This window comes from Alosa pseudoharengus, unplaced genomic scaffold (assembly GCF_046254945.1).
Source record: "Alosa pseudoharengus isolate Yale_2024_CS ecotype anadromous, Long Island Sound unplaced genomic scaffold, YU_APseudo_1.1 YU_APseudo_1.1_scf_5, whole genome shotgun sequence".
Taxonomy (NCBI): domain Eukaryota; kingdom Metazoa; phylum Chordata; class Actinopteri; order Clupeiformes; family Clupeidae; genus Alosa; species Alosa pseudoharengus.
The window spans coordinates 18676912-18703272 of record NW_027468837.1 but is presented as its reverse complement, the minus strand read 5'-3'; the positions used below and the strand labels follow the sequence as shown (position 1 = coordinate 18703272).

The 26361-nt window shown below is 39.5% G+C and overlaps 2 protein-coding genes across 6 annotated transcripts; one reads left to right on the top strand and one right to left on the bottom strand.

Annotated features, from left to right (window-relative positions):
• Positions 1-13: 13 nt before the first annotated feature.
• On the bottom strand, positions 14-15870 carry fkbp5 (FKBP prolyl isomerase 5). Its single transcript, XM_076269136.1, has 11 exons — positions 15661-15870; positions 11118-11241; positions 7632-7776; positions 7139-7281; positions 6646-6760; positions 5983-6139; positions 5780-5870; positions 5473-5556; positions 4881-5066; positions 3195-3434; positions 14-2061 (listed from the first exon to the last, which is right to left on the bottom strand). The coding sequence occupies exons 1-11, from the start codon at positions 15687-15689 to the stop codon at positions 1972-1974; spliced, it is 1404 nt and encodes a 467-aa protein (XP_076125251.1). The 5' UTR covers positions 15690-15870; the 3' UTR covers positions 14-1971.
• Positions 15871-21410: 5540 nt separating this feature from the next.
• srsf3a (serine and arginine rich splicing factor 3a) lies at positions 21411-26229 on the top strand. 5 transcript variants are annotated; one of them, XM_076268366.1, is made up of 7 exons: positions 21411-21890; positions 22425-22445; positions 22678-22888; positions 23050-23184; positions 24695-24733; positions 25153-25239; positions 25817-26229. In XM_076268366.1, the coding sequence occupies exons 2-7, from the start codon at positions 22439-22441 to the stop codon at positions 25842-25844; spliced, it is 507 nt and encodes a 168-aa protein (XP_076124481.1). In that variant the 5' UTR covers positions 21411-21890; positions 22425-22438; the 3' UTR covers positions 25845-26229. The 5 variants fall into 5 exon arrangements, 4 of the variants coding, with proteins under 4 accessions (XP_076124481.1, XP_076124479.1, XP_076124480.1 ...); XM_076268364.1 differs by having other exon boundaries at positions 21416-21890; positions 22393-22445; positions 25817-26227; XR_012983058.1 differs by lacking the exon at positions 25817-26229 and adding an exon at positions 23764-24193 and having other exon boundaries at positions 21423-21890; positions 22393-22445; positions 25153-25205.
• The last annotated feature ends 132 nt before the right edge of the window (positions 26230-26361 follow it).

The following is a 26361-nucleotide window of genomic DNA, read 5'->3' as shown; positions in this document are numbered from 1 at the left end:
TTCTATTCACCTATTCTCCTATTTTGATTTTATTCACTTGTAAAGTGCAACATCAGATAAACCAAAGATGCTAGTTAGATTTGCAGTATTTAAGTAATAGTCAGGATTTGTCACTCACTCCGAAGAGAGTGTGAAGTATTTCAATAGAGCGCCCTCTAGTGGCCAGTAGCTTCAACACATTCAAAACTTATGTGGTAGAATAGAAGGCACTGGAACAGTATGTCTTACAGTAGTGGTTTGATGTGGTCTGATTTGTAGTCTAATTCAATGTTCAGCTATTTAGTCCATTTTTGTGATGTGTGTTGACTATCTGGATCCTGATATGTGTTCATATGAGTTATTAATACCATCACTTTCCATTTTCATTCATATCAGCACTTAGCTGGTGCATCACTTAGTACCAGCACATTTGCTTTTCCATAGTATCGAGCAAAATATTCACACCAATTACTATTTACTTTCTTGAGAAAAAGCTTCAACTTAAACAACGTAAAGAAAAGTTAATAATGCATGTAATAATGTGGTCCAAGGCAATAGAGCAAGAGCTAAAAACAAGAACCACATAACATTACAGATGTGAACAGAAAAGAGGAAGAATTTGATGTCTCCTCTGAAACAGCTCTGAAAAGATTGTATAAACATCTGAACACAGAATAAAACAGCAGCCTTGAATAAGGAAAAGGCAGTGAGCTTGGAATCTCTCTCTTTTTTTTTTGATTACCGTGAACTGCTGTAAACACCCAAACACTTTATAACCGACCAATGCTAAATAAATGTGTCATCTAGAACAAGTTTCATTGATCAACAAAATACATTATTGAATGGAATCAGTACAAACAGCACTTGATGTAAACTACCCAATCAGATGAGAAAGTTCAAATGACACTATATCTGATGAGTATAAATGAGAGCATTACTCATTTAGAGTGCAGCAGAGTTTAAGGACACATTGGAAGAGAGATCTGCCACTACAGGAGTCAAAGGGTCATATAAACCAAACTATTAAAGTTTCAATAAGATTGATGCTGTCTGATGTTTTTTGTTTGTTTTTGGAGAACGTTTGTGCCCATTTTGACCATCTGGTTGTACCAAAATAACATGCCAAGAAACCAGTGCTTTCCCTCATGTTCACAGCTGATGAGTAAGTGTGATTTAAAAAAAAAACATGTTTTCATAAAGGATTCAGTGAAAGCAATCCAAAGGGCCTTGAGAAGCGTCGGGATCTTTCACTAACACTGAAGCACGTCCATAGTCTCAGAAAAGTTTATCCCTCTTTAAAGTCAGGCGTGTTTTTCCCCCTTGGGAAAGAGTGCACTTGTCTGCATAAAAGAGAGAACTGTTAACACTTTAAACAGTGTCAACTGAACGGCGTCTTGTCTCCTACATACTAGATAGTCATACTCATACTGATGTCAATGCAACCAGGTCCATGTCCATCCAGCTGACAGACACCTCGTCCCTTTGTGCTAAATAAACAAACAGATAACAAAAAAAATACTGCATCTAAGCCAAACTAAATCTGGAGCATCCACATAGTTGCATAACAAATTATTAAGAGATCGTTCAGGTAATGCAATATTTAACTATAAATTACACAGAAAAAGCAAGACAGAGAGATCGGTCAGGCAAAGCGGCTAAGGAGCGTAGTTGCAAGAGGACATGAAGGAACCATGTGCAGTTTTTCAAGCTTTCCCCAGTTTTGTCTTGTTTTGTTTGTTTGCCACACAGAGTCTTTGACAGAATGCCCTTTGGAGAGTCCCCTTATCCCAATGGTGGGGTCAGGGCTAATTTGTTTTTTTGTTTGTTTGTTTTTGGCAGACAGGAGCATGGGGTTCCATTGCTCCACCCCCCAGCTTCTTCAGTGTAAGGTGTCGGGTGAGGTCAGGCCCCTGCCACTTAGCCCCTGCCTGCCTGCCTGCGCTCCTCTGGGGATGTGGCTTTGGTAATGGCCCCTGTGCTCCCCCTCCTGGATCAGGAGCAGTCCTGGCTTCTGCTGTGTTTTCGTTTACTGCTGATGTTGCATGCTATGCCGCCATCCCGCTTCCTCTTTAGCCGGGCCACCTTCACAGACACAGAGGTCACAAGGTTACACACAAGATGACGGACAGGACACACTAGAAAAGCTAATGAGGACAGATGACTATAACATAAGCAGCTTGCTCCTCCTTTAACAACTTACAGAACATATAGCAACGTCACATATTACCAACCGTCACTTGTGTCCAACCTCTTACGTGTACTGTATGTGTCACTTAATATTAATTTCTATACAAACCAACACGGCAGATTCCTAAAGAAACACAAGCACCCACGCCATAAGTTTATCTAAATTAGCTATGTACCAAAAATTACATTTTACCGTGACTCCATGAGCTGAGCAATGTTGTAAGGCTGTGTGTACAAATCCGCATGGAGCTCTAGTGGAATTTTGAATTGCGACGACGAGAATTCTTGGGCTAACCGTTGATGTGCCGTGAGAAAGGTTGGGAATAAGTACCCACCACCCCAGCACTAAACTCCGAGCGTGGTAAACAAAATCAGATATTTCAGGCAGTAAAAGCCCCGGTAAGAACCCAATTAGATTTTGTTCAAATCTACACACTTATGGCTACTGAAAAATGTAAGGTTCACTTAGGAAATGTTATTTTGAAGTATTAAAAAACATTGTTGTTTTACAATTTTCGAACGAAATGGTTGGTAATTAGCACATTTACGATATACTACGAAAAGGAATTCATCAAGGAAATGTGCTATTTTCCATATTTACTACATTGCATAGATTATAAAAGTATGCTGGCCCCACTTGTTGAAAGGTTGTACATACAGTATAATTTGTATGTGTATATGGCTGTGTCAATTTTTTGTTTTTGTTTTTGTCTGTTATGGCAAACTTTAATTCAATTTTAATATTAATTTAATAAAGTGGCCAGGAATCAGATTCACCACACTGTATATGTACCAGAAGTAAAAGGCCTCTTGCACATGCACTGTTGTACAAATGCACACAACAAACAAACACAAACAATATCACATGTGTTACAGAGTGCCTGGGTACTGTGTATTATTGTGAATATTACAGTAATATTGTTTCTTGCTTATGGGAGCACTATGGCTCCAGCAGACTAGAATAAGACAAGCCACATAGAGATTAACAGAAGTCTGCAGATGACAACATAAAACTCTATCTCAAGTACCTTAGCATCATGTTCTGCAAATCTCTGGAACATGTTGGCATAGATCTTCTTGTCCTGTTCATGATGCTCACGCATTTTCCTCTGGCAGACAGTGATCTGAGAATTAGCGGCACGATTGGAGGGGTTCACCTGGAGAACGTGCCGGAAGTCTTTTACTGCCAAACTGAATTCGTTCCGCTGAAGACGAGCCTCTCCTCTCCGATAAAGGGCCTTCTCATTGTCAGCATCGATTTCAATCACCTGTAACATGGGGACATCGATTTTAAATGTTCCAGGCTTTGAGGACACATAATCCCTTACTTTCCTTAAGCTGCTTTTCTACAGTAGTCTAGACCAGCCAGGGTATACATCACCCTCTCCAATTTCATGCATTAAAGTCTAGGAACTCTAGAGACAAAGAAGCAGTAGTTGTAGGTTTTACCACCAATCAGTGAGTTGCATAAGCTTCTGCTTATGATAAAAAAGGAGGAGCTATTGAGTGTCTGAGCTTTAGAGCAATCAGTTGTTTAAAGGGTCAGTATAGAGTACATATACAGCCAGTGGATTCTTTGAATCAGAACTGATGAGGGTAAGGGGCGGCTGATCACACAGTTGCAACGACAAGAGGGAAAGCTGATCAAACAGTTGCCACGGCTACTCTTGGGGAAAAGCTATGGCCCTCCCTACTGAGTTCAGTATAATGGGTTTAGTCTGATTTGCCAACTGGCTCTGATTAACTAGGTTGTGGGATTAGATCTTGCCAGATCTACGAGCTGATCCAATCACTTTCTACACTATTCTAATTGAATGGGCACCAACCCTAAAAAAAGAAATTCTCAAGACTTTCTTAACCATAATATATGCAACAAAATCGACAGAAAGGTATTGGAACGTCACATATTACCAACCGTCACGTATGTCCAACCTCTTACGTGTATGTGTCACTTAATATTAATTTCTATACAAACCAAGACGGTGGATTTCTAAAGAAACACAAGCACCCACACCATAAGTTTATCTAAATTAGCTATGTACCAAAAATTAAATTTTACCGTGACTCAAAAAGCTGTAAACAGTGTTGTAAGGCTGCGTGTACAAATCTGCTTGGAGCTCCAGTGGATTTTTTAATTGCGGCGAGAATTCTCAGGCTAACCGTTGATGTGCCGTGAGAAAGGTTGGGAATAAGCACCCACCAGCCCAGCACTAACCTCCGAGCGTGGTAAACAAAATCTGATATTTCAGGCAGTAAAAGCCCGGTAAGAACCAAACTAGATTTTGTTAAAATCTACACACCTATGGCTACTGAAAAATGTAAGGTTCATTAGCATGTTTACGATACAGATTTTGCAACCTACTGAGCCACTTACAAACAGACAATGCTGGTGAGGGAGTAGGCCTAATCTAGATCCTGAGATATGAACTCAGCTGCAGGACACGGGGAGGCAAGGTGCTGGGTATGATGTACGAAGAGTACAGTAATTTCCTGTGTATTAACCGCATTGTGTATAAGCCGCAGGACAGTGTTTTATGCAAGTTAAAAGAAACAAAACTATATTAATACCATATTAACTGCCCCAGTGTATTAACCTCATAGCTGAAGAAATTTTGCAAAATCAAAGCCGTGGCTAATAGTTGGGAAATTATGGTAGCGGTCTTGTACCTTGTTGCAGTTATAAAACACGTGAAATTACAGTAGTGGTCTTGTACCTTGTTGCAGTTATCAATCACATGTGAGTACTCCTGCAGTCTCAGGTAGCAGAGTGCCAGGTTGAGGTGAGCTACAAGCAGCAGGTCCTGGATAGCCTGTTGCTGCTGTTTGCTCACTCCACACTCCATCTCCAGCCAACACACAATGCGCTGGTACTGGATCACAGCTTGGTGGTATCGACAGGCCTGTGGATAGGAAGCATGAGAATCTGTCACTCCACTCTCTCATCGACATTCTTCAGCGCTGTCCTGAAACCAGCATTTGGTGGATTTTAGGTATACTATTTCAACTTGTCTAAGAATGCCTTTGTAGCAGTTTTTTTTTATGTGGGGAAACTGTGATGTGGTACAATACACAGTTCAACTGTAACTGACACAAACAAAATATAGACGTGAGGTTTACAAATATACAAACATGCTGACAATCTCTCACAATCTCTCTTTCTGTCTCTCTTTATCTTTCTTATACACACACACCCACACAAACACACACGCACAAACACTAACACAAACACACATATACAACATCCTGTTGCCAAATTCACTTTCATTTTCAGTTTTAACAGAGGAAGCTTTACTCTCTTGGTGTTACCTTGAAGTAATGAGTCCCTTTCTGTTTGACCAAAACTGATTGTTCAAGTTTTTCATTCAGGTCCATTTCCCAAGATTCTTTGGCCTAAACGTGTGAAAATACTCATCAGCCTTTCAGTTAATACCTTGTTCAAAATCAGTAAGCGACTGATTAAACCAATGTGCCACGTCTTACGCATAACTGATACAGAACTTTAATTTGATATAATATAATGTGGCACTTGTTGATATTTGAAATGTTATATCTGAACAATTTTAATTCCAACAAGAACAGCTTTTCTGAGAAAAATGTCAGATTTATTACCTACCTTTACAAAGTCTTTGAGTATTACTTCATATACCAGATCAGCATTTGGTCCAATGTTATACTTCTGTTTCCCCTCGGTTCCAAAACCGTATCTGTCAAAAACAATCAAGAAAGTCACATCTCTCATATTTTCATACCAGTATGATTAATCAGAAGCAGAAGCAGAATACTGTGTCATTCACGTCACAAGAGCACGGTGCATACTTAGACTTGAGATACAGCAGGCAGCATTCTCCCTTCTGCATCTTTTCCATGGCCCTGTCCACTCCCATGGGCACCCCAACGTCCTCGGCCTCTCCCACGATGAAGCGCACGTCCCGCGACTCGAACACTCGACCTCCACAACTACCCTCAAGGTGCACTGGGGGATAGAGGCAGACAGACAGTCATCTAAATATCGGATGTGTGCCTTAATCATGGTAGTATTTAACTTGTGCTTTCCAGTCTAACACGGTGGAGTGATTCAATCAGAAACTGGCAAATGGCTTTCATAATATGTTACGTCATATTAACCCTAAATCCATTTATGTAACAGAGAAATAATATGGGCTGCTTTGTGAATGCCTAAGAAGCAGGGATGGATTACTGCATGGGCCTACCAGGCCCAGGGGCCCAAGCCATTGAATGGAATCATTGCCTCAATATCAATGCATCAGGATGTAGGCTATGAATCTGATTGAATTAAAGTATTGGCCATCCCCAAAATGCACCAGAATACAGAAAATCACATCAAACAAATGTAACATTGGAAAAACCCCCAACCCCCCCCCCCCCCCCCCAAATATGCGACAATTAGTGGGGGGCCCTTAATACATCTGGGCCCAGGGACCCAAAAGTTCATAATCCGTCCATGCTGAGAAGCCTCACCGTGGACTGTTGCTCCATCGTTGGGATTGGTGAAGCCTGCACCTTTGACTTTTATCCGCCGCACGATGCCCCCATCTTCCATCAACTCCTCTCCGCTGAAGTCCAGCAACTCCACCTGAGTGAAATATCACCCCAATCAAAGTCACAAACTAAAATCAGTGTATGCGATGTAAAAGTTCACTTTTTTAAATGTGGCCAAGACAGATCTTCCATCTCCTTTGTGTATTGTTGTGTTTAAAATGCAAGGTGCAGATATTCATGCACCTCTAACACTAAACCATCCCAGTAGTGGATAGTAAGGTAGAGCTGTATATCAGACATGAATCATCTAGCTCCTTTCAGTTCATGTATATTGTGCCAATATCTATCTAGTACAATACTTTATCGATTAGTAGAGTAATGCAATTCAATACATATTTCCAATTGAAGTAATACTGCAAGGCTGCACTGTGTGTGTTTGGTTCTTTACTTCACAGGGAAGAGAGACCCTTACCTCGAACACTAGTGAGCTGTTAGGGGGAATTTTAGGGAGGTTGCCAGTTTTGCCATAGGCGTACTCCGGTTTACACAAGAATGTGCAGACCTCTCCTCTCTGCATGGAGGTCACACCGATGTCCCAGGCCCTAATCACCTGGCCTACAGCAGGAACACAAACAGGAGAATCATCAGCATCAGCATCAGCCAAAGAAAAAATGGCATCATTGAAAATAAAGTCACATGGGTGTTTGATCAGGCAGGAAAGCCCAATGTAGTGTTCAATCCAGTATCACCATTATTATTCTATCTCCATGCGCTAATGCTACAACAGTTTTGTGCAAATAATAGCTGATGCTATCATCTGGTTCCTAAAAGTGCTAAAATACATTGTTTCATGCAGTCATGTCATTACAATGATATTAGGAATATACGAGAGCATTATTCAGAGGCTTTTATTATGAGTTTTACAAGCCAGACACACTGTGTCTGACCTGACACAAATGTCGCACCTTTTCCCACGTTAAAGCTGAATGGCTCCATGCGATCAATGCTTGAGTCAAACTTCCTCCCATTGAGCAGTTTCCCAGTGTAATGAACAAACACCTTATCACCGATCATGGGAGTTTCCCCCTCTGCTCCCTGTCTCCTCACCACCTATGTGTGAGGGGAAAGAACAGAGATACAAGCATGTATCAGGCCTCTTCTCTCAACCACCCCGACATTTTCACTCACAGTATGGTTATAGTTCCATATTGATAATATTGTAATTTCATATTGATAGGTTGTAGTTTCACATTGATAGTCTATTGAGTTTATGAGACTGATTTGTAACTGATCTTCTGCCTTGCCACTATGGTGAACACCACACTTTGTGTGGAACCTCCATGTGTTAATTGATATGTTGTTGTTTTGAATAGTTGATGCCTATCCAATCAGGTGAGATCGGCAACATGTTACAGGTGCTGTTGTCAGGACAATACCAAAATCATCTTGCCGACTCTCATGAGGTAAGTAACATTTGTGCATTGCTTATGCACAGTTGCCTGAAATGTCTTTTTCATGAATTCCATTTGTAGCATGAGATACAGTATTTTGAAATGAAACATGTACCCTGTATGAATACTTTTCCCTTAAATATGCCTATACAACCTTCAGTGCATGCAGTAAGCCTTTGTGCATTCATGTTATTATTACATGACAAAAGTGTGTGATGAACTTTTCAAATTCACAGCTGAAGATTTCTACAGCCTCTTAAGTAAGTGTCCCATTTAAATATGGGATTTTATGGATTTAGGTGAAGAAAGTGTACACATAATACATTTTTGGTCTGTACCATGAAGGGAAAACTGATTCAACTATATAAACCTTGAGACATGTCCCACCCTCCTCATTAGTATGCTGCCCATGCATAATACATTGGGTATAGGTAAATAGAGTATATGGCTGATACCTTTTTGGGCTGTACCATTTAGAGAAAAATGATTCAACCACCTAAACCATATATTGTCTGAAAGCATATACCCTCAAGATGTGAACTGGCATGGGTTTTGACACCCTCCTCGTGACTTTGCTGTCCATGCATAATACATTGGGTATAGGTACATCGGGTGTATGGCTACAGCTTCAGCTGTGAGTCCCAGATGTCCATCATGCATTTTTGTACTATAGACACATATAGCTATCAGAAAATAACAATAAAGTTGGGTGCCCTCAGTAGAAACCCCACAAAGACCAAGAGGATTTTGAAATTCCAACCCTAGATTTTGTACTTGTCTCCAACATATTTAAAACTGATTTCAATATTTATTGATTCCCTTGAAAAGCATTAAATAGTCTCATTTCATATTGTACTCTGCACTTCTTTCCTAACTTCACTGCCATGTCCTTGCATGGCCCTTTCAGCTACTTGACCAGTGGTTTTGGATTTCTCCGCAGTCCAGATTAAGGCCACAGGGCCCTAGGCCTAGCTCAGAGTCTGCAAGGCCAACCGCCCTCCCTCCCACACATGTGGTAGAGGTCATCGGTGTGATGCTGCTTACACAGCTGGCACCTGCTCAAACCCACACTTGCTTTTTGTCAGTTAAAGCAGTACGTACTACTTCCATAAAAGAAAACACACAAAAACAAGTTTTCGTGAGGGCACCAAGCAACAGGAAATAGTTTCTGGTGGGTTGTTTCGGACATTCATCGAAGGTCCAAAAGGTCCTTTTTTTGGTGAAAATAGGTCATATTTGTACCATTACGGACTTTGGCTTTCGATGCTACTTTTGCCAGAGCCGTTACTATGTGACTTTTAAGGAAAGTAGTGTGATATTTAAGGAAAAGACAAGTGACTAAACATTGTTTTAGCAGTTTTGTACCGTTTGACCTGGTCTGTGTATGCTTCAATAGATCCAGATTGAAACCTCAGGCTGAAATCAAAGGTTAAATTTCTCCTATTATCCACTTGGCTTATCTGTAAATGTCATCTCCCTTCATGCAAGAAAGAACATCTTAACTGAGGATAACAGTGAGAAATTAATTTCATAGACTACATAGAACCTGAGTATGTTGCTAAGAAAACATTCCTGCTTGATTTCATCCTAAATAGTGATATTTCAACAAACAGTGGCTGATTTAATTTACTGTGGCCACATCAACTTGTCAACACCAAAAGCTATCATAACCACATCCAAACCGCCTTTTACAAATTACAACCACTGTTATGTCAAATAATCTTTGGTTACAACAACAGATTACTTACTGAGTGAAGAAACTAAACAACTAAAGTATTTTGTGTATTTTCGTATTTTCACTTGTGTTTCTCAGTCTGTTTAAGAGTTAATCACTAATTTACAATTATTTGGATTATTCTTTTGTTACCTTTAAACAAAGTCTTAGTGATAATCTCCCAAAATAATAATGGCATAACATCAAAATCAATGTGCGTAAGAAACTTAAGCTACCTGATAAAAGATTGAGCAAAAGATTAAGGATGTTACAGGCTTGCATGTCTTTGCACGTGTTTGTACTGTATTTGTCACTGATTCACTTGTAGGCCTTAGGCTACTGCACCAGTAAATCTGAACAACCAAAACTGGCAACCATATGTTAAAAGGGATTAGGGATACACCTCATACCACCCAAAGCTGTGTTGCTGATGTTGTGGTGGTGTTTATCCTGTGTTAGACGTCATCTTGCACCATATCCCTGTAGCTTTTCCTCTTTTATATTCACATTTGTTAAGAAATGTATGTAAAAGTGTAGAATATGACTATTCACATACATATAGAACTGAATATTCTGAATACATCAGTCATGATGGGAGATTTTTCACAGCATTTCTAAACTATACTATATCACCAAGCCATGAAAACTTACATATAGAATTTGCATAATTGTACGCGATTAGGATGCCAAAACAAAATATCTCCTCACAAACATCTCAAATCCATCCCCTACAATGGTCACACACAGCCAAAATATGTGCTTAACAACATAACAAGCACATTAAGAACTTGATTAATGAGATTGCTTCCTTACATTATTGTCATGTAACTCCACCCTTTGGCATCTAATGGACATTCTGTCAAACTGTTTTCACAAGCATCTGTTTTAACAAGACCATTACTGTCTCAGTGGCAGCACACTGCGGCTTAGTCACACAGTGACCTGCAAAAAATGTGCATCGCTGTGTGCCTCCCATGCAGCAGAACATTGTGTCCCCAATTTCTATTGACTGGGAGGTCTCTAAAGAGTAGCCCAAGAAAATGCACAGGTAAATTCTGAATCTGTGATAAAAGCCCACAGATGTGTGCTCATCAGTCAGATACAGCTTCAACTAATCAAGACATTTCTTTTTCTATCACTTCAGATAATTTGGCAGATACATTTTATTTTGCTAAAGCATAACGTACCAACCTCAGCCATCCTGAGTTCTGTGAACATACATCAAAGAGTCAAGTGTGTGATATCTTAAAAGACGTCACTTGTTCTGAAAAAAATAGTAAGATTACCTTGCAAACACCCTTATCTTTGTTCGAAGTGATGTCAATACCCTCTTTGGCAAAGAGTGCTGCTATGGACCGCCCATCTGTAAACTCGCCCCTGTGCGTGTTCATTTTTGTAGTCCCGCTACCCCTGGAAATAAAAAAAGACTATTCATACATATATCCATCAACAATATAGCACAACCTCACACACACTAAAGGAGTTTTCTGGGATGACAACATCATAGAACCACAGAAAACCATATAACATACAAGCATCAAGATTGATTTAGATAAGCTTTGAGAACAAAAAAAACACACACTCTATTGAAACAATATGTTGTTAAGGGACAATCTACATAATATCCACTGGCTGACTGCTTTTCTAACAAATCCTAGTGAAGTTACTAAGTCTATTGCGCTGGGCGTTTGTGTTGTGCAACTATCTAGCAGTTGTATCTTTTTGTATTTCTTCTATCATGTCTCCATCAATATCCTGTAGCTCATGCAATCTGTTCCTCATCTGATCAGTGGCATTATCATTTGTTTGTGTGTACACTGACTTGTCTTGTACTCTTTGATATCTGTACACACTGTGCCTGGGGACCCCCCGAGACACGCTAACTTCCCCAATTGAGTCCCGCTTAGGTCATCTCGTACGCAAGAGCCTCTATTTAAAGAGTGGCATATCTCTCACGTCATCTGTGCAAATTATGTTTGCACTGAATTCCTAGAAAACTATGCCCTGTACATAGTATGTGCTATTAAAAATAATTATCTGATTCTATTCTCAGATTCTTCAATAACACTAAACTAATCCGGATGCTTGTATGTTTTCAAGGTATGGTTTTCTATGTTTCAATGATTCTCATTGCATCTCAATTGGCCTACTTCTACTGTATACTAAGAATACCTCATTTGAGTGCATGAGTGCGTTCACAATGATAATTACGACAACATGGGGCAGATGACAATTGAAACAGTGTCTGTTTCTGTCTTCAGCCTTTTAGCATTGGCAACCAAATACCTTTTCTTGGCTGACTCATTTTAAAAAGCCTATCCTATCCAACAGTGTGGGAAAAGGACAACGAAAAAACAGTTGCCACTGTAGCTAAGAGCGCTGACTCAGTGAGCAATAAGACAGAAAAGTTAGAGCATTTCTTAACTTGTCTGATCAAACTCTATTATGCTGCATATGACAACAAATCTATGTCTACTATATACTGTGTGGTATCATACACAACATAATGTTTCATTTTGTTATGTCAATATTTAATGTTCTGCCTGACTGGACATTCTACATGGGTGCATTCCTTGAGAGCTGTTAAACAGACCCGAGTTGACATTTGACACGTTTTAAACTGTCACTAGAACTCGCAGCGTCTGCCAGAATTCTTCAGAGGATTACTGATATTGTTTATGCATTGGCCTGATACTAAACAGTTACTAAACTGCTGCTAATGATGACAAGACTATCCAAGTTTACAATTACAGGAAAAGGCAAGGAAACATCTTAACTTAGAAATGCTCTGGGAAAAACGCATCCATTGTTTTGTTGTTAAAGTGATGACCTTGACTGGAACTTATTTCTCGTGTAACATAACTTTAGAATTATACTCTAGTATTTAAAACAAGCCTGTGTATTCATTTCATTTCATTGCATGAATTGTTTTAAGAGTATGACCCCCTTCACATGCTAAGAGTTGTGATTTCCGCATGCTGGGTACCAGGCCATGTTATGTGTTTTCAAACATATGTTTTAGAAATAATTCAATCTAATAGAAATATTTTGACACCTTGACAGAAACTAACAGAAACAGAAGCACACATATATTCTAGTCCATTCTACTGTATTGTTATCTATTCTGTTGTCTAAAGCATCTTTGAATGTCTTGAAAAGCACTATAAAAATTAAATGTATTATTATTATTATTATTATTATACTGACTCATATTATCTGAAGACTTAACGAACATCGAACAATTAATTATTTTGATCAGCTAGACAATCTGTTGATGAAATAATTGTATTTCACGTAACAAATCCAAATATTGATGATGTTGAATTAGGCAAAACTGTGTGCATGTGTGGGTGCTCATATATTTGTTTATATGTGTATACTTCTGCATACAGTATGTTTCCATGGATGCATGAATGGTATTTGACTCTCTGATCAATCATTTTTGCTAAAATATAATTGAACAGGTTGAAAAAGTCTGCTTGAATTTCCCCTTGGGAATCAATAAAGTATCTATCTATCAATCTATCTATCTTGTCATGTGTGTTTTTGTGTGTGTGTGTGAGAGAGAGAGAGAGAGACAGCGGGAGACAGTGTGTGTGTGTTTGTTACCACACTCCTGAAGCTTGAGAGTGTGTGGAACAGTATGTTCTCTCTATTCAGAGTTCCTGGCACAATCTGATGCCGTTCACCAAGCTAACTCTACCAACTCAACATTAGCTTCCACTGGCAAAGCATCATTGTTGCTTCACAACAGACCACAGATAGAATGATGGGAATGACACATCCACTGTCACATAAGAGATGCTCTCTTAAAAAAGACATCTAGCATTTAATAGCTCTTCCAGTCTTATAACATTAGATTATATTACCCTAATATCCATGCATCCATCCCAAGTAATTGATCTAATAACTATGCCTATGTCACAGGTGACATTAGCAAAACTGCGCTTGCATTTAAAAATAGGCTTCTCTGTCCTGATAGTTGAAATAGGGGGATTTTCAATGAGAACATACAGTACACTTAATGTCTTTGCTAGACAGATAGAGAGAGAGAGAGAGAGAGAGAGAGAGAGAGAGAGGGAGAGAGAGAGGAGGGGGTTGTACTTTGCGTAAATATCAGTTCCACTCAGCTTTCAGGAAAAGATGAGAGAACAAAGAACAGCAACAGAGTAAAGAACAGTCAGTTCTGGCCACTCTTGGCCAGCCAGTACAGACAGACTATGACTCAGGGATCCTAATAACAAAGTCAATGCTTCAATAGACATACACAGGCTGTTTCAGTGAATATACTTTCAACCTTAGACAGACACAAACAATGCGAGATGACCCCATCTTCTTCTGGGGAGATAGTATCTCCTTACCTAGCTGATTATAACTGTTGTTTTTTTATGGTAATGTAACACAGAAACAAAAATAATTCACAAATAATGAAATGCTGTTTGCAAACACTCGGAAATTTCAAGACATGAGTATATATATATATATATAGTCGAAATGCTTTGAAAGCCTTAAACAAATGGATAGACCACGTCGTTGTGTGGGTTAATCTTAAAGATCAGCTATTACAGACAATTGATCATCTATAAGAATAAATCATACAGTCAATCTTTGTGACATACCAAATACTATCAGGTATACCACAGAAAACCATTAATGCTTTGAGGCCTTTGCCGTTCTGATCTCACATATGCAATCCTGACACTCTTGATATAGCTTACGACAAAAGTCAGTTATTTATGACAATGATTGACAGATAAACCAAATGCACTCTTTACAATAGGGTTAGCTTTATTTATATCACAGGGGATATCCATATCCATATATTCAACATAGTGTTATCCATATCACATATCCATTTAAAAAAGGGACATAATTATTGAGAACAAAACAATGAGCCATTAGTTAAATGTATAATTGTCTGATTTAGATATGATTTCACTGCTTGGTTCTCACCATCACAGAAAAGAGAATGTCAAGACCGCAAACAGAATGTAACGTTAGGCACACATGCAGAAGTGAAAAGAGAAAATGTTTGCTTCCAAAAATGTGTGAATTAATGCATCTAAACACAACTGGAACAATGGCTCTGCAAGGAATCTGCAACAATTCTTTGAAGACTTTTTTTTCAGAATTCTGACAAAAATACAACATATGAAACATAGGACAAAGGAGTTTTTTGGAAGAAAAGCAGCAGCAGCAGCAGCCGCCTGTGTTCTGAAATGATCCCTGTATGTGTGTGTGTGTTTGTGTGTATCCGTGTGTGCGTGTGTGTGTGTGTATGCGTGTGTGTGTGTGTGTGTGTGTGTGTGTGTGTGTGTGTGTGTGTGTGTGTGTGTGAAAGATTGAATGGAGAGAGCACTATGCTGATCTTGGTTTGGGTTTAATGAGCTCTTAAATGCTTACTTAACTGTTGTGTTGTAAATTATCTATTAACACAGGCAAACATAGGCTATAACACCTTTCAATATTGGGAATGTCAGTGAGTAATCTAAATGTAAAACTTACAAAAATACAACAATAGTCCAAAAATACAACAATAGTCCACACAAGGGTACAACACCGTTCAATGCTGTGAGGTCAGCATAGCTTAAATTAGAAACGCATAATAAAAACATACCAATAGACCAAATATAGCTCTATGTGATTTTGTAAGCCCTCCACCTAAATAATGCCAACGTTAAATTACTTGGTCTGATACTGATACACTGTATCATCCCTGACATGCGATGTCGTTTCTGAATATCTGAAATAACTATCAGACTTTAAGAGAAACATAATAGCCTATACGCGTAAATACGCAGAATGTAATTAATAAAGAAAACTACTTACGGACTGGCTCTCTCGCTTCTGCCTCTCATGTGGTTCTATATCCGTAATGTAACTTCAGGGAATCGCGCCGGCAGCTTGTACTAGTAGAGTGTCACGACGCTGGCGGTAACGCTGTGTTCGACCCGCCCTCTCCAACCGAAGGTACTTCGTGTTCCACTTGCAGTCTGACAGACCGCAGCCCCCATCTCAAACACATGCGCGCATACACACACGTAAGCGCACACACAAATATACTACTCGGTACCATCACAGCCACATGGGGAGAAGGGGAAACTAGACGAGAACGAGGTAGGAGGCGGAGAAAAGGAGGGGGAGGGCGATTTAGTGAAGAAAAAATTATAAGGGCAGGTCTTGGAAAGTATCCACAGAGTAACACAATGTTCCGGCTGTACTGTAGCTTGCGCTGATGAGAACACAGTGTCCTACTAGACACCCTGACCCGTAACCCGTGAAGTGCCGGTTGCTGTGCCGATGTAGGGAACAGGCTGTACTGTGCACACGCCTCTGATATACCGCTCGAAGCCTACAGCATGAACGTCGCGTTTTATGGCTCCAGTAGTTTAATAGGAGTGATAAAAAAACGCCATCTGGCAGCTATGCCACTGGAAATGCCGTGCGGGAAGGACTAGGAATGCTTTTTCGCCGTCCAAATGAATAGTAAAATTTGCATGTTTGGTAAAAAATGTCAATAACTCGTTTTAAAACAACGCTGATTATTTACGTTTACGTTTTAACCAAAACATAAAGCAGCCTATATTTTGGTTCAAAGTAGTGTTACATATCTAGGAATTAATATTGTTTTATTGATCAGGAATTAAATGACCATCGGGTGCCACAGATATTTGAAAAAAAATAATTAGACATTTCTTTAGCCAGAGTTTGTGTTCTAGGTGCCATTTAATTTCTCCTCACACTTGGCCTTATACGTTTAAGCATTGCTTTGTTTAGAAAATCATGTATATAGGCTACTTAGCCTAACTGATTAGTTAGTTAGTTAGTTATTTAGGATTCAGTACACATGTGACAAATTATGTGTCTGCCACAACTCCCTGACTGGTGACACTTTAAACAAATATAGACTAGGCCTTTACCAAAAACACTTTCAGTATTCTAGGCTAATATAAATGTCTCTAGACCCGGTTATCACATTGGTACCTTTGACAACTTCTGTCCTTACACCAGAAATTAGTGAATGAACCCAATACAATGCGACTTTATCAAATAAAACCCCACAGACCAGACTTCAGTGGAGGATGTCTCTTTCATACAGAATTTGGATGCTGGCTGATATCTCATTAATTAATTCATGACGCAGCCAATTTGTTTCATCATTTGGACCAATAAACAAAGCAGGTCACAAAACATAATTTGACAAAGCAGCAAATGGATAGACAGACAGCTACATGATATGGTAATTTACCTTTTACAGTATTAAAGAAATGTAAAAGTCAATAGAATACTATACTGACTATGGGGGTAACTGTATGTCCGTTTATTCTGGATTTATTCAGCTCAAATTACTGTAAATTGTATGCTACTGATCCCCATGTCCAGTTATGGACATCAGTGTTGTGAGCTGAATTTTGGCTGGTGGAATGGAAGGGGAGTCTGGGGAGGGTGGGGATGAGCTAGCTCGCTGGTGTTTTGTTTGGTGTTTGGGTGCAAATATCATTAAATGTGTCATGTATATGTATTTCATATATTTTTATGGTACCTTTAAGGTACTCTCACATGTCTTTAAGGTGTCTTGATGTTGATGGGATTTTCTACTGAACAACATAGGAAAATACTTCTTGAATATTTCTTCATTATTTTGTCATTGTGAACTCCCTGGCATACTCAATTGCCTATAGCCTACTGTATGTGGCGACTTGCTCCTCTCCCGTTGCTATGTAGCTGAAATTATGTCGCTTGTGTGCTTTCAGACTGTGGTTGCCTAGGTTTCCCACTTGTTTACTTCCCACTGCAGAGGTGTCTGAGGGAAACAAATTACTGGCTAATATGCTACAATACACCTTTGCATACGGTTTTACTTTTACTTGGTTTAGTTCACAAGTTCACAAACAGCACCATTTATACACCACATTTTCTGGTTTTCGTAGTAGGCTTTAATTTAGTTTGTCTCCTCCATTCATCTTCAGTTGTAGTAGGAACCAAGATCACAAAGACATTATGTCTCCGATAGGGAAACCTCTCGTCATCTTACAGTCAATGGTATACATCATTCCCATTGGTAGACGCCTTAGTTGCGTTGCTCGCTTTGCTGACCAGACTGCTGTGGTGTGAGCAGAGTGGTAACACTTCTGCAGTCTAAAAAGTCACATAGTTTGAAGGGGCCTAAAGTGAGAATTCTTCTTCACTTTCCTCTCAATGTTCTTTCATGTAAACAAATTAACTTTAAATTATAAATTACATTTTCAGCACTGGGAGATGGGTGCAGTTTAAAATAGGCTGTAATTAAATATGAAGATTTAACAATCATCAACACCATTTTAAAGGAGAATTCCGGCAATTTTACACATAGATCTTTCTAGTTTCTAGGTCACCGAGTACTGTGACAGAGTTGTCAATCAGACTCATTGCTGTATATGTATTTCTAAAGGCATATCTGTTCAACATGCACTTCGTTTATTAAGCGTTTCTGCGTTATTGTTTGTATATTATAGTATTTATTTATTTTTATTAGGCTATTTATTGAATTGACATTGTTGTTTATTATTGCTGTTCTCCTTGGTGTAACTTTTTTAATTGTTTACTGTTAAATTTAGTTATTGTATAGATGTTATTTTTACTTTGGACAAAAGTGTCTATGTACAGAGGGCCTACATAGCTTAGCCTACTGCATATTTCTTATGTTCATTACTCATTTGTATGTACTCTTGTCTATAAATTATCTAGATTTAGATTTAGGATTGAATGGAAGACTTTCTGTGCACCACTGCTTACTTCCAGGGGTTTGTCTAGATAGGTGTGCAGGGATGTGGGGCTTTCACACCATCCCATTTAGCACACTAACAAGCTACAGACAACAGCTTTGCCATGCTAACCAACAGTACAATTTGCACCGATAGCAGATATGTGTGCTCTGGTGAGATATTTGTCAATGTTATGCTGTAAAAGCACTTTGTACATTCCCACAGAGTTTGGGGCTCCAATCACAAACTAACATAATGAATATTATGGACCGCTATACGACAGGGGTGTTCAGTCTTACAATCAGGGGCCCTTAAAGGAGAAGTTCGGTGTGAAATTGACCTTAGCTGTACTGGAAGATGTTGCCGAGTACTTACATGTGTCCAATAGGCACCTTCGCTCACCCCCTAGCATTCCGAATTACGCCGTTTTTAGCCAAGTAGCTGTGGGGGGCATAGCGTAGCCTATGCAGCTAAATCACTATTTTTACACAATTAAAAAGGTTCCAAGACCCTCAGAAGTCTACCAATGCAGTGTGGAGTTACTTGGAACCTTTTTAATGGTGTAAAAATAGCGATTTAGTTGCATAGGCTACGCTATGCCCCCACAGCTACTCGGCTAAAAACGGCGTAATTTGGAATGCTAGGGGGTGAGCGAAGGTGCCTATTGGACAAATGTGAGTACCTGGCAACATCTTTCAGTACAGCTAAGGTCAATTTCACACCGAACTTCTCCTTTAAGGAATATAACATTTGACCCTCAATAAGGTCCCTGAATCCATATGTCAAGTACACACAGTAAAACGGTAAAGGTTGGCTGTGAATAATGTACAGTGGTGTATCAAACATATTTTATATGTCCATCAAACATAGACCTGTGCTGAGTTTCTGGTTGTGCACTTAAAGACCCTTTAACCCAGAGATGGTGATAGATTGAAAAGGCATGCCAGTGCACCAAGAGAAAGTAAATATGTGCTGTCTCGCATGACGTACCACAATTTTGGCAAGAAGTCAAGCGTCATTGTACAGGAGCAGAATGCTCTTGATAATTATAGCACGTATAGTGAGCAATACTGACTAAGTGCCTGAATAATGTGTATTCACATGTGTTTCTTGAATTTCCCCTGGGGATCAATAAAGTATCTATCTATCTATCTATCTATCTATGATCACGGGACATACACAAGGAAACAATATTCAAATATTTTCAATTATCTAGTATATTTTAACTGATACACATCAGATTTAAAAATTCTTTAAGCGCTTAATGGATTTCTAGATTTAAATGGATTACTGAATCTCTGTCAGAGAAATGTCTATCTGTATGTAGTATGTGGTCCATCTTTTAAAATATTTAAAGTCTAATGCTTTCTAAGTGTATTGAGTGGTCAAGTTTTGTGATATGGGGTTGCTCAGGTCAATAGTTAATTTGTGGAACACAGGTTTAACATTCAAAATTGTGTGTGTGCATGCGTGCGTGCGTGTGTATGTGTGTGTGTGTGTGTGTGTGTGTGTGTGTGTGTGTGTGTGTGTGTGTGTGTGATGTCTGTGAGTGGATGCATGAGAAAGAAAGCGAGAGAGAGAGAGAGAGAGAGAGAGAGAGAGAGAGAGAGAGAGAGAGAGAGAGAGAGAGCACGAGGGCGAGTTCATGCAAGGATACCCAGTCATCAGGAAGTGCAGCAGAACAGAGTGTGCTGTACTAATCTGATTGAAAAACACACTGTTCTGTGTGCGGTTACAAGGGGAAAAGATGTCTCAGACGCTTAAAGAGAAAACAACCGCTGAGTGATTACTTCAGATTAAAAAAAAAAATAACTCATCAAAACATGATAACCATGTCTGTAACCTCTATGTGAAGAGCAACAAGAAATTGAGACAAGAGGATTAAGAGATACTCTCTCTCTCTCTCTCTCTCTCTCTCTCTCTCTCTCTCTCTCACACACACACACACACACACACACACACACACACACACACACACTCAAAGTAAAACTGAATAGCATAAAGCTTGTTGTTTGCGTATGAGACATGTGTTATGCAATCCCCTTGAATTCTGCCTAATCCTTTCTAGCACTGAACTTTTGCCCCAGAAGGGTCAGAGGATGTGATGAGTGAGATGTTATCTCACAAACATGACGGGACTTTTCACGGCCCCAAGGCCTCCAATGTGCATTAACTCCAGCATAGACATTTACACTATTTACACTAACTACACACAATATAGCTTGTCATTAATCATGGATTTCTCTTACATTATGTTTTATGGGCTTGTTTGTTTGTTTGTTTGTTTGTTCTTTGGTGGTCACACTGTGAAATACATGTAACTAAAATTAAGGCAAGATTATATTGCATCTTTCTAAATAAGCAATGGCTTATTTCCCTATAGGTTCAGCTACAACAATGAGTGGTAAGTGCATGTCAACTGCATAATTGTTATTTTAACCGGGCACAACTTCACCTAGGCTTATCAAAATGCAATGTTTTCCATGCTTATGAATAGTCTAAAGGTTGATATCCTTAAACTAGGTTGGAGATGTGGTCAAATGTAATTTAGCCTACCTGCCATTTTTTGTGACCTACATATAGGCCTTCATTCATACATCCCTTCAAACATACATACACCCATCCATACATCCAGCTAAGCTAACGAAATATAGGACATAGCACTCACAATGTTTTCATATATTTTACTCTGTCTTTTATTAGCCTATTAGATTTTAGGCCTATGCTATACTTTACTTTTAAATTATATATTTTCCTATTATCTTCTATGTTTTTTCTATTATCTATCTATGTTTTTATTTCTGATCTGATGTATTTTATTTATGTAGGCCTAAAGCACACTGGACTGACTTTGTGTAGGAAATGTGAAATGTGTTATAGGCTACTTGTCTTGCCATGCCTTGCTCGCATTTGCCAGTCTGTAGAAAATAAAATCACATAAATCCTTACAACTCCTTCCCTCTTGATGGCGCTGTAACCATTCGTAGCCTACATCGTTTCACTATGAAAGATACACCATATTGTATCTATGGTTGTCCAGCAGCTAGAAGATGAAGATATACCTTTGAAAGTAAGAGATATTTTGCAAAGGAATTCTGGAGATTTTTGTTTAAGGTTTTTCTTTTCTTTCCTTTTTTTAGAAGAACTGGTTTAATAAAGATAATTTAAGTGTAGGGAAATATATTATTCAGACCCACACTCCATTTCAGAAGGTGGCGGTAATGCAACCAGACCGCCATAAAAACAACAAGAAGAAGAAGATTGTATTTGAAGGCAGCCTGCATCAGGGCTTGCAGAAGTGAATTAACTTTTGCGGTAAGTGATATTTCTCGGGATAATCTTCTACAGTGACACAGTTAGAATAACAGGACCTCGAGCTATTAGGGTTGATTTGTATCGTTAAGCTAACTAGATCTAACAGTAAAGGTTAGATAGCGAATGTTAGCAAAGCTATCCTAGATAACGTTACACTACTAGAGGACGTGTCAGGCCTAGTTTGTTATGTTTGCAAAAGGTCGATACGTTTGCGTCTGCACGATTGATCAAGCGAAAAGTAGAAGTAGCCTACGCTGTAAACAGCACCCAGCGATTGTTGCCTAAATAAACTATCGTTACTCTACAACATGCAGATCTATGTAAGTCATTTCATTTCACTCTTAGTGGTATTTTCATTGGAAATTAAGGTTTACAATCTGAATGCACGGTACTTGTTTTCTCCTCGTGTGAAAGTTGAGCTGTTTTTGTCAATCTGAGTTCCTGCAAGTGCCTTTAGGATTGGCGAGAAAATAGTCAAATATCGTGGTTTTGTTTTCTTCAGATAATCACAATTTGTGCATCCATCTATTACAGTTGACTGAACAATAATGGGAGGTAAGTATGTGATCTGTTAAAAAAGTACAGTGTTTTGTTACCGCCGGACCAATGCATGTGCCTTTGTCTCTAACTAAACGAATGTAGTTAGTGTGAAATGTATCCTACACTGATCAGCACATAACTGCACCAGCAGTTAAGAAGATTAAGATATGATTGTTTTATCTCAAATTTAGCGTTAGCCTACTTCACTTTTTGTACTTAATTCAGCTTTCATTTGGGTTTCGCGTAGATCCCACAATGCACAGAGATTGTCCACTTGATTGCAAGGTGTATGTGGGCAATCTTGGGAACAACGGCAATAAGACAGAACTGGAGAGAGCCTTTGGCTACTACGGCCCCCTCCGTAGTGTTTGGGTGGCGAGAAATCCTCCAGGCTTTGCCTTTGTTGAATTTGAGGACCCGAGAGATGCCACAGACGCTGTGAGAGAACTGGATGGAAGGTAACATTCATGAAAGTAGGAGACAAAAGCAGTCCTGCCTGAACTAATGTGTTAGTGGTGAATTTTACATTTAATTGGTTTTAATGAGTTAGGAGTCATTCTGAAATTCTTAGAACGATACTACTTGCAGTTGTGCTAGTCCTTTTTGTGCTGTTGTCTAGAACACTGTGTGGGTGTCGTGTGAGAGTAGAGCTGTCCACTGGAGAGAAACGCTCCAGGAATAGAGGACCACCCCCATCATGGAGCCGCCGCCCACGCGACGACTACAGGCGACGCAGTCCACCCCCTAGACGCCGGTAATGCCTCTCAGCCTCCCCTAAACATAGGTCTCTGCAGTCCCCTCCCCCACCCCCCCGGACAAGGCCCGTCTCAGTGACCTGTACACCGGCTCATTCCAATCAGCTCAGTCCTGGAGGGGAAGGGTGGGTGTCGGTAGGGATATTTCAGTAAGCTGGTTGACTAAGTTTAGCTAACTTTATTAGAGATGCGACACACATGCTCATTGATAAGGCAGATAGGCAGATAGGCCTGTAGGAGACACCACCCATGCATCCTCACTATCTTGCAAAGTTAGCTCGATCACTAGTAAACCTGTTTCTTGAGCCGTCCACATTGTGTTAGTGTGACCAAGGAAGTATCATACATTGCCGTCTCTGACCCACTGAGCTGCCTGGACCGCAAGGTATTTCCAATAATCAAGTTAATTTCTTAAGATAAGCCAATACTTGAAGATGTTAAACTAAGTGCAGCAGACACTGGCTTATTTTTGTCTGTGTTGTGTTTTTGGTGCTGCTTGTGTTTTTGCTTCGGCTCTGTATTTTTATTAATATATTAAATTTATACATATATATTAATGAAGATGACCCCCCTTACAGAGACATCACCATGCCTCTTCACCCTCTGAGTCTGTCAACTAGTCTCCTTACTCCATCATGTGGCCGCTGACCGCCCGCCGCGCCCCAATCAGCTCACATGACCCACGCATGGCCCAAAACAAAAACCGCCATCGGTTCCTGAGCATGCCACTCTCAGCCTCTTCCTCCTCCTCCTCCTCCTACAACCACAGCCAGTCAGCAGCGTTGTAGCTTCCCCACATGCCTTCATCACAGCCAACCAGCAGCTGTCCACAGCTAACCAATCAGAGCTCAAAATGTACCTCTTCAGCCAACCATATCAGTCGACAAAGTTAACAGCTACACCAACCACAGTAACAACCATCTGGCAAATTCTGCCTGCAAATTCTACCCGTCTGATGGTCAAACTGGCTTCCGTGCATCATATCCTCTGTAGCTTGTTGAGAAACTAGTAAGTTGGTTTTTATACACTACCACACATTTTTGTTCTACTTTTTATAGCCACTTATATAATATTACAGATTGGAAAAAAAAATATATACCTTAGCGTTTCCATATTAATTAGAATCCCCTCCCCAGTCTTGACAAATTTGCTCTGTTTGTGAAGTAGCTGGATGTGTGCACAATCTGGGTTTGAAGAGGTAAATTCAATACCCCTCAACTCCTGTTTGGACTTGATCTGTCTCACCCAACACTTAACTTTTATAATTAGTCATGCGATATATACCCATCATCTTCAGTGTTGTGTTGCATAAGCAAAGGGCCAAACAAGGGAGTAAAATCCCAAAGTCCAGTCACATAATGGGGCCTCATTTGGTCTCCCTTCTGTCATTGTTTCAGGGAGCAACTTTCCTCCCACAGGTAGCAGAGACCTGAGTGGTATGCTTAAGTTGGGCAATACAATAAGACATTTTCTTGTAACATTTCTCTCTCTGCCTCACCCTTCATGTAGATCACCGAGGAGGAGGAGCTTCAGTCGAAGCCGCAGCAGGTGAGCTTGTCCACTCGCACAAAAACTTTACAATGGAATGACACCAATCACAGGCTGCCCACATTTCAGCCTCTGCCTATAAGCAATTACAGTAATTTACTGTGTATTAGCCACAATGTGTATAAACCGCAGGACAGTGTTTTTATGCAAGTTAAAAAAACAAAGCCATATTAATACCATATTAAATGTTCCTGTGTATTAACATCATAGCTGAAAATTTTTTTGCAAAATCAATGTATAAACCTTGGCTAATAGTTGGGAAATTATGGTAAGCCATTAAAGAAACCTGTATTGCAAAATAAGTTTTTTTTCTGTGGTTTTAAGGAACGGTGATTTAAGGGTTAATTCAGGGTCACACCAGGGTTGTAATATGCACTGCAGTGTTTTTATGTTTTTATTCATTTTGTTTTTATTCACAGGTCTCTGTCCAGAGACAGGAGACAGGAGAGGTCGCTCTCTCGTGATGGGAACCACAAGCCTTCAAGGTCCTTTTCAAGGTCAAAGAGGTGAGTAGAGAAACCATGTGAGTTTGAGAATGTCGAAAGGCAGGGACCATTTTTGTTTTGAAATAGCGACTGGCATGGTGTAAACTATTAAGCACTTCTTGGTTTTGTAAGTTCCTCTTAGTGGTACATTTCAGAGAATCTGCCCCTACTTCTGTTTTCATCATGTTCCTGTAGCAGTTTTGATTAGCCACCATGCTTTCATGCATCACCGCTGTCCTTTAGAATTTGTCTTGCACCCCTGATTGCAAACAATATCCCACATACCTACACAAGTGGCTCCGCTATTTAAATTTAAATAAATAAAATGTAACAAATATTCCAAAAATGTCATTGGATACAAGAATAGGGGTTGCCCCTACTTAGCCATGCTATGTCTAGTGGATACCACTTTTTTCCCTTCTTCTGGAGCAAATCCTGGGCTCTACCTGATGCCATTAAGCAGATGTAAAGCAGATGTTAAAGCAGCACAGCACAATTTTCATCATTGCCATGCTGTCTTTTTGCCTTTTGCCTGTTTGAATAGAATGTTACTATAGTCCCCCCATCTGGTGATGCTAATAACCTTTTTCTTATGTAGTCGTTCTAGGTCCAACGACAGGAAATGAAAATGGTGAGGAACTACACTAGTTCCTGGTAGAAGAAATCTCCAGAATGATGTTATTTGTTGTGTGAGTGTGTGTGTGTCATGTTCCTTTGTCTCTCATTATCACCATAACAATATGAGACTGTAAGCCTTCCTGTGTTTACTGCATATGAATATCAAAATTCACGGTTATTTCTATAGCCCATCTGCTATTTCAGTGATTTTGTTTTTGTTTATGTTTGCCTTTAGCAGCCACCATTGCCTTGTTCATGCTGAAACTCCATAGATTGTTTTGTATTATCATTATTTATCAATACGTTGAATGTTTATCTATATTTGAATTAAAATGTTTCAGTGATGTTTTGTATCATTATTTCCTGTTGTTGACCCTTTGTTAATGACATCACCATTATACAGCTAGTGAATGTCATCACCATTCAAAGCAAAGCTGATGCCCGTCAATAGCAACACTTGTAGTAGGAATATAGTCGATAAATAAATATAGGCCTAAATGTATAAATAAATATAGGCCTAAATGT

Bases quoted from the DNA above. Each gene is read 5' to 3' on its own strand.
- fkbp5 (XM_076269136.1), bottom strand. From the start codon at position 15,689: ATGAGAGGCAGAAGCGAGAGAGCCAGTCC. The intron at 7,777-11,117 runs GTAATCTTACTA...CCTCACACATAG, and splicing joins AAGATAAGGGTGTTTGCAAG to GTGGTGAGGAGACAGGGAGC. The intron at 5,067-5,472 runs GTAACACCAAGA...TCCTATCCACAG, and splicing joins AAGGGACTCATTACTTCAAG to GCCTGTCGATACCACCAAGC.
- srsf3a (XM_076268366.1), top strand. The intron at 22,889-23,049 runs GTAACATTCATG...GCTGTTGTCTAG, and splicing joins GTGAGAGAACTGGATGGAAG to AACACTGTGTGGGTGTCGTG. The intron at 25,240-25,816 runs GTGAGTAGAGAA...TTTCTTATGTAG, and splicing joins TCCTTTTCAAGGTCAAAGAG to TCGTTCTAGGTCCAACGACA.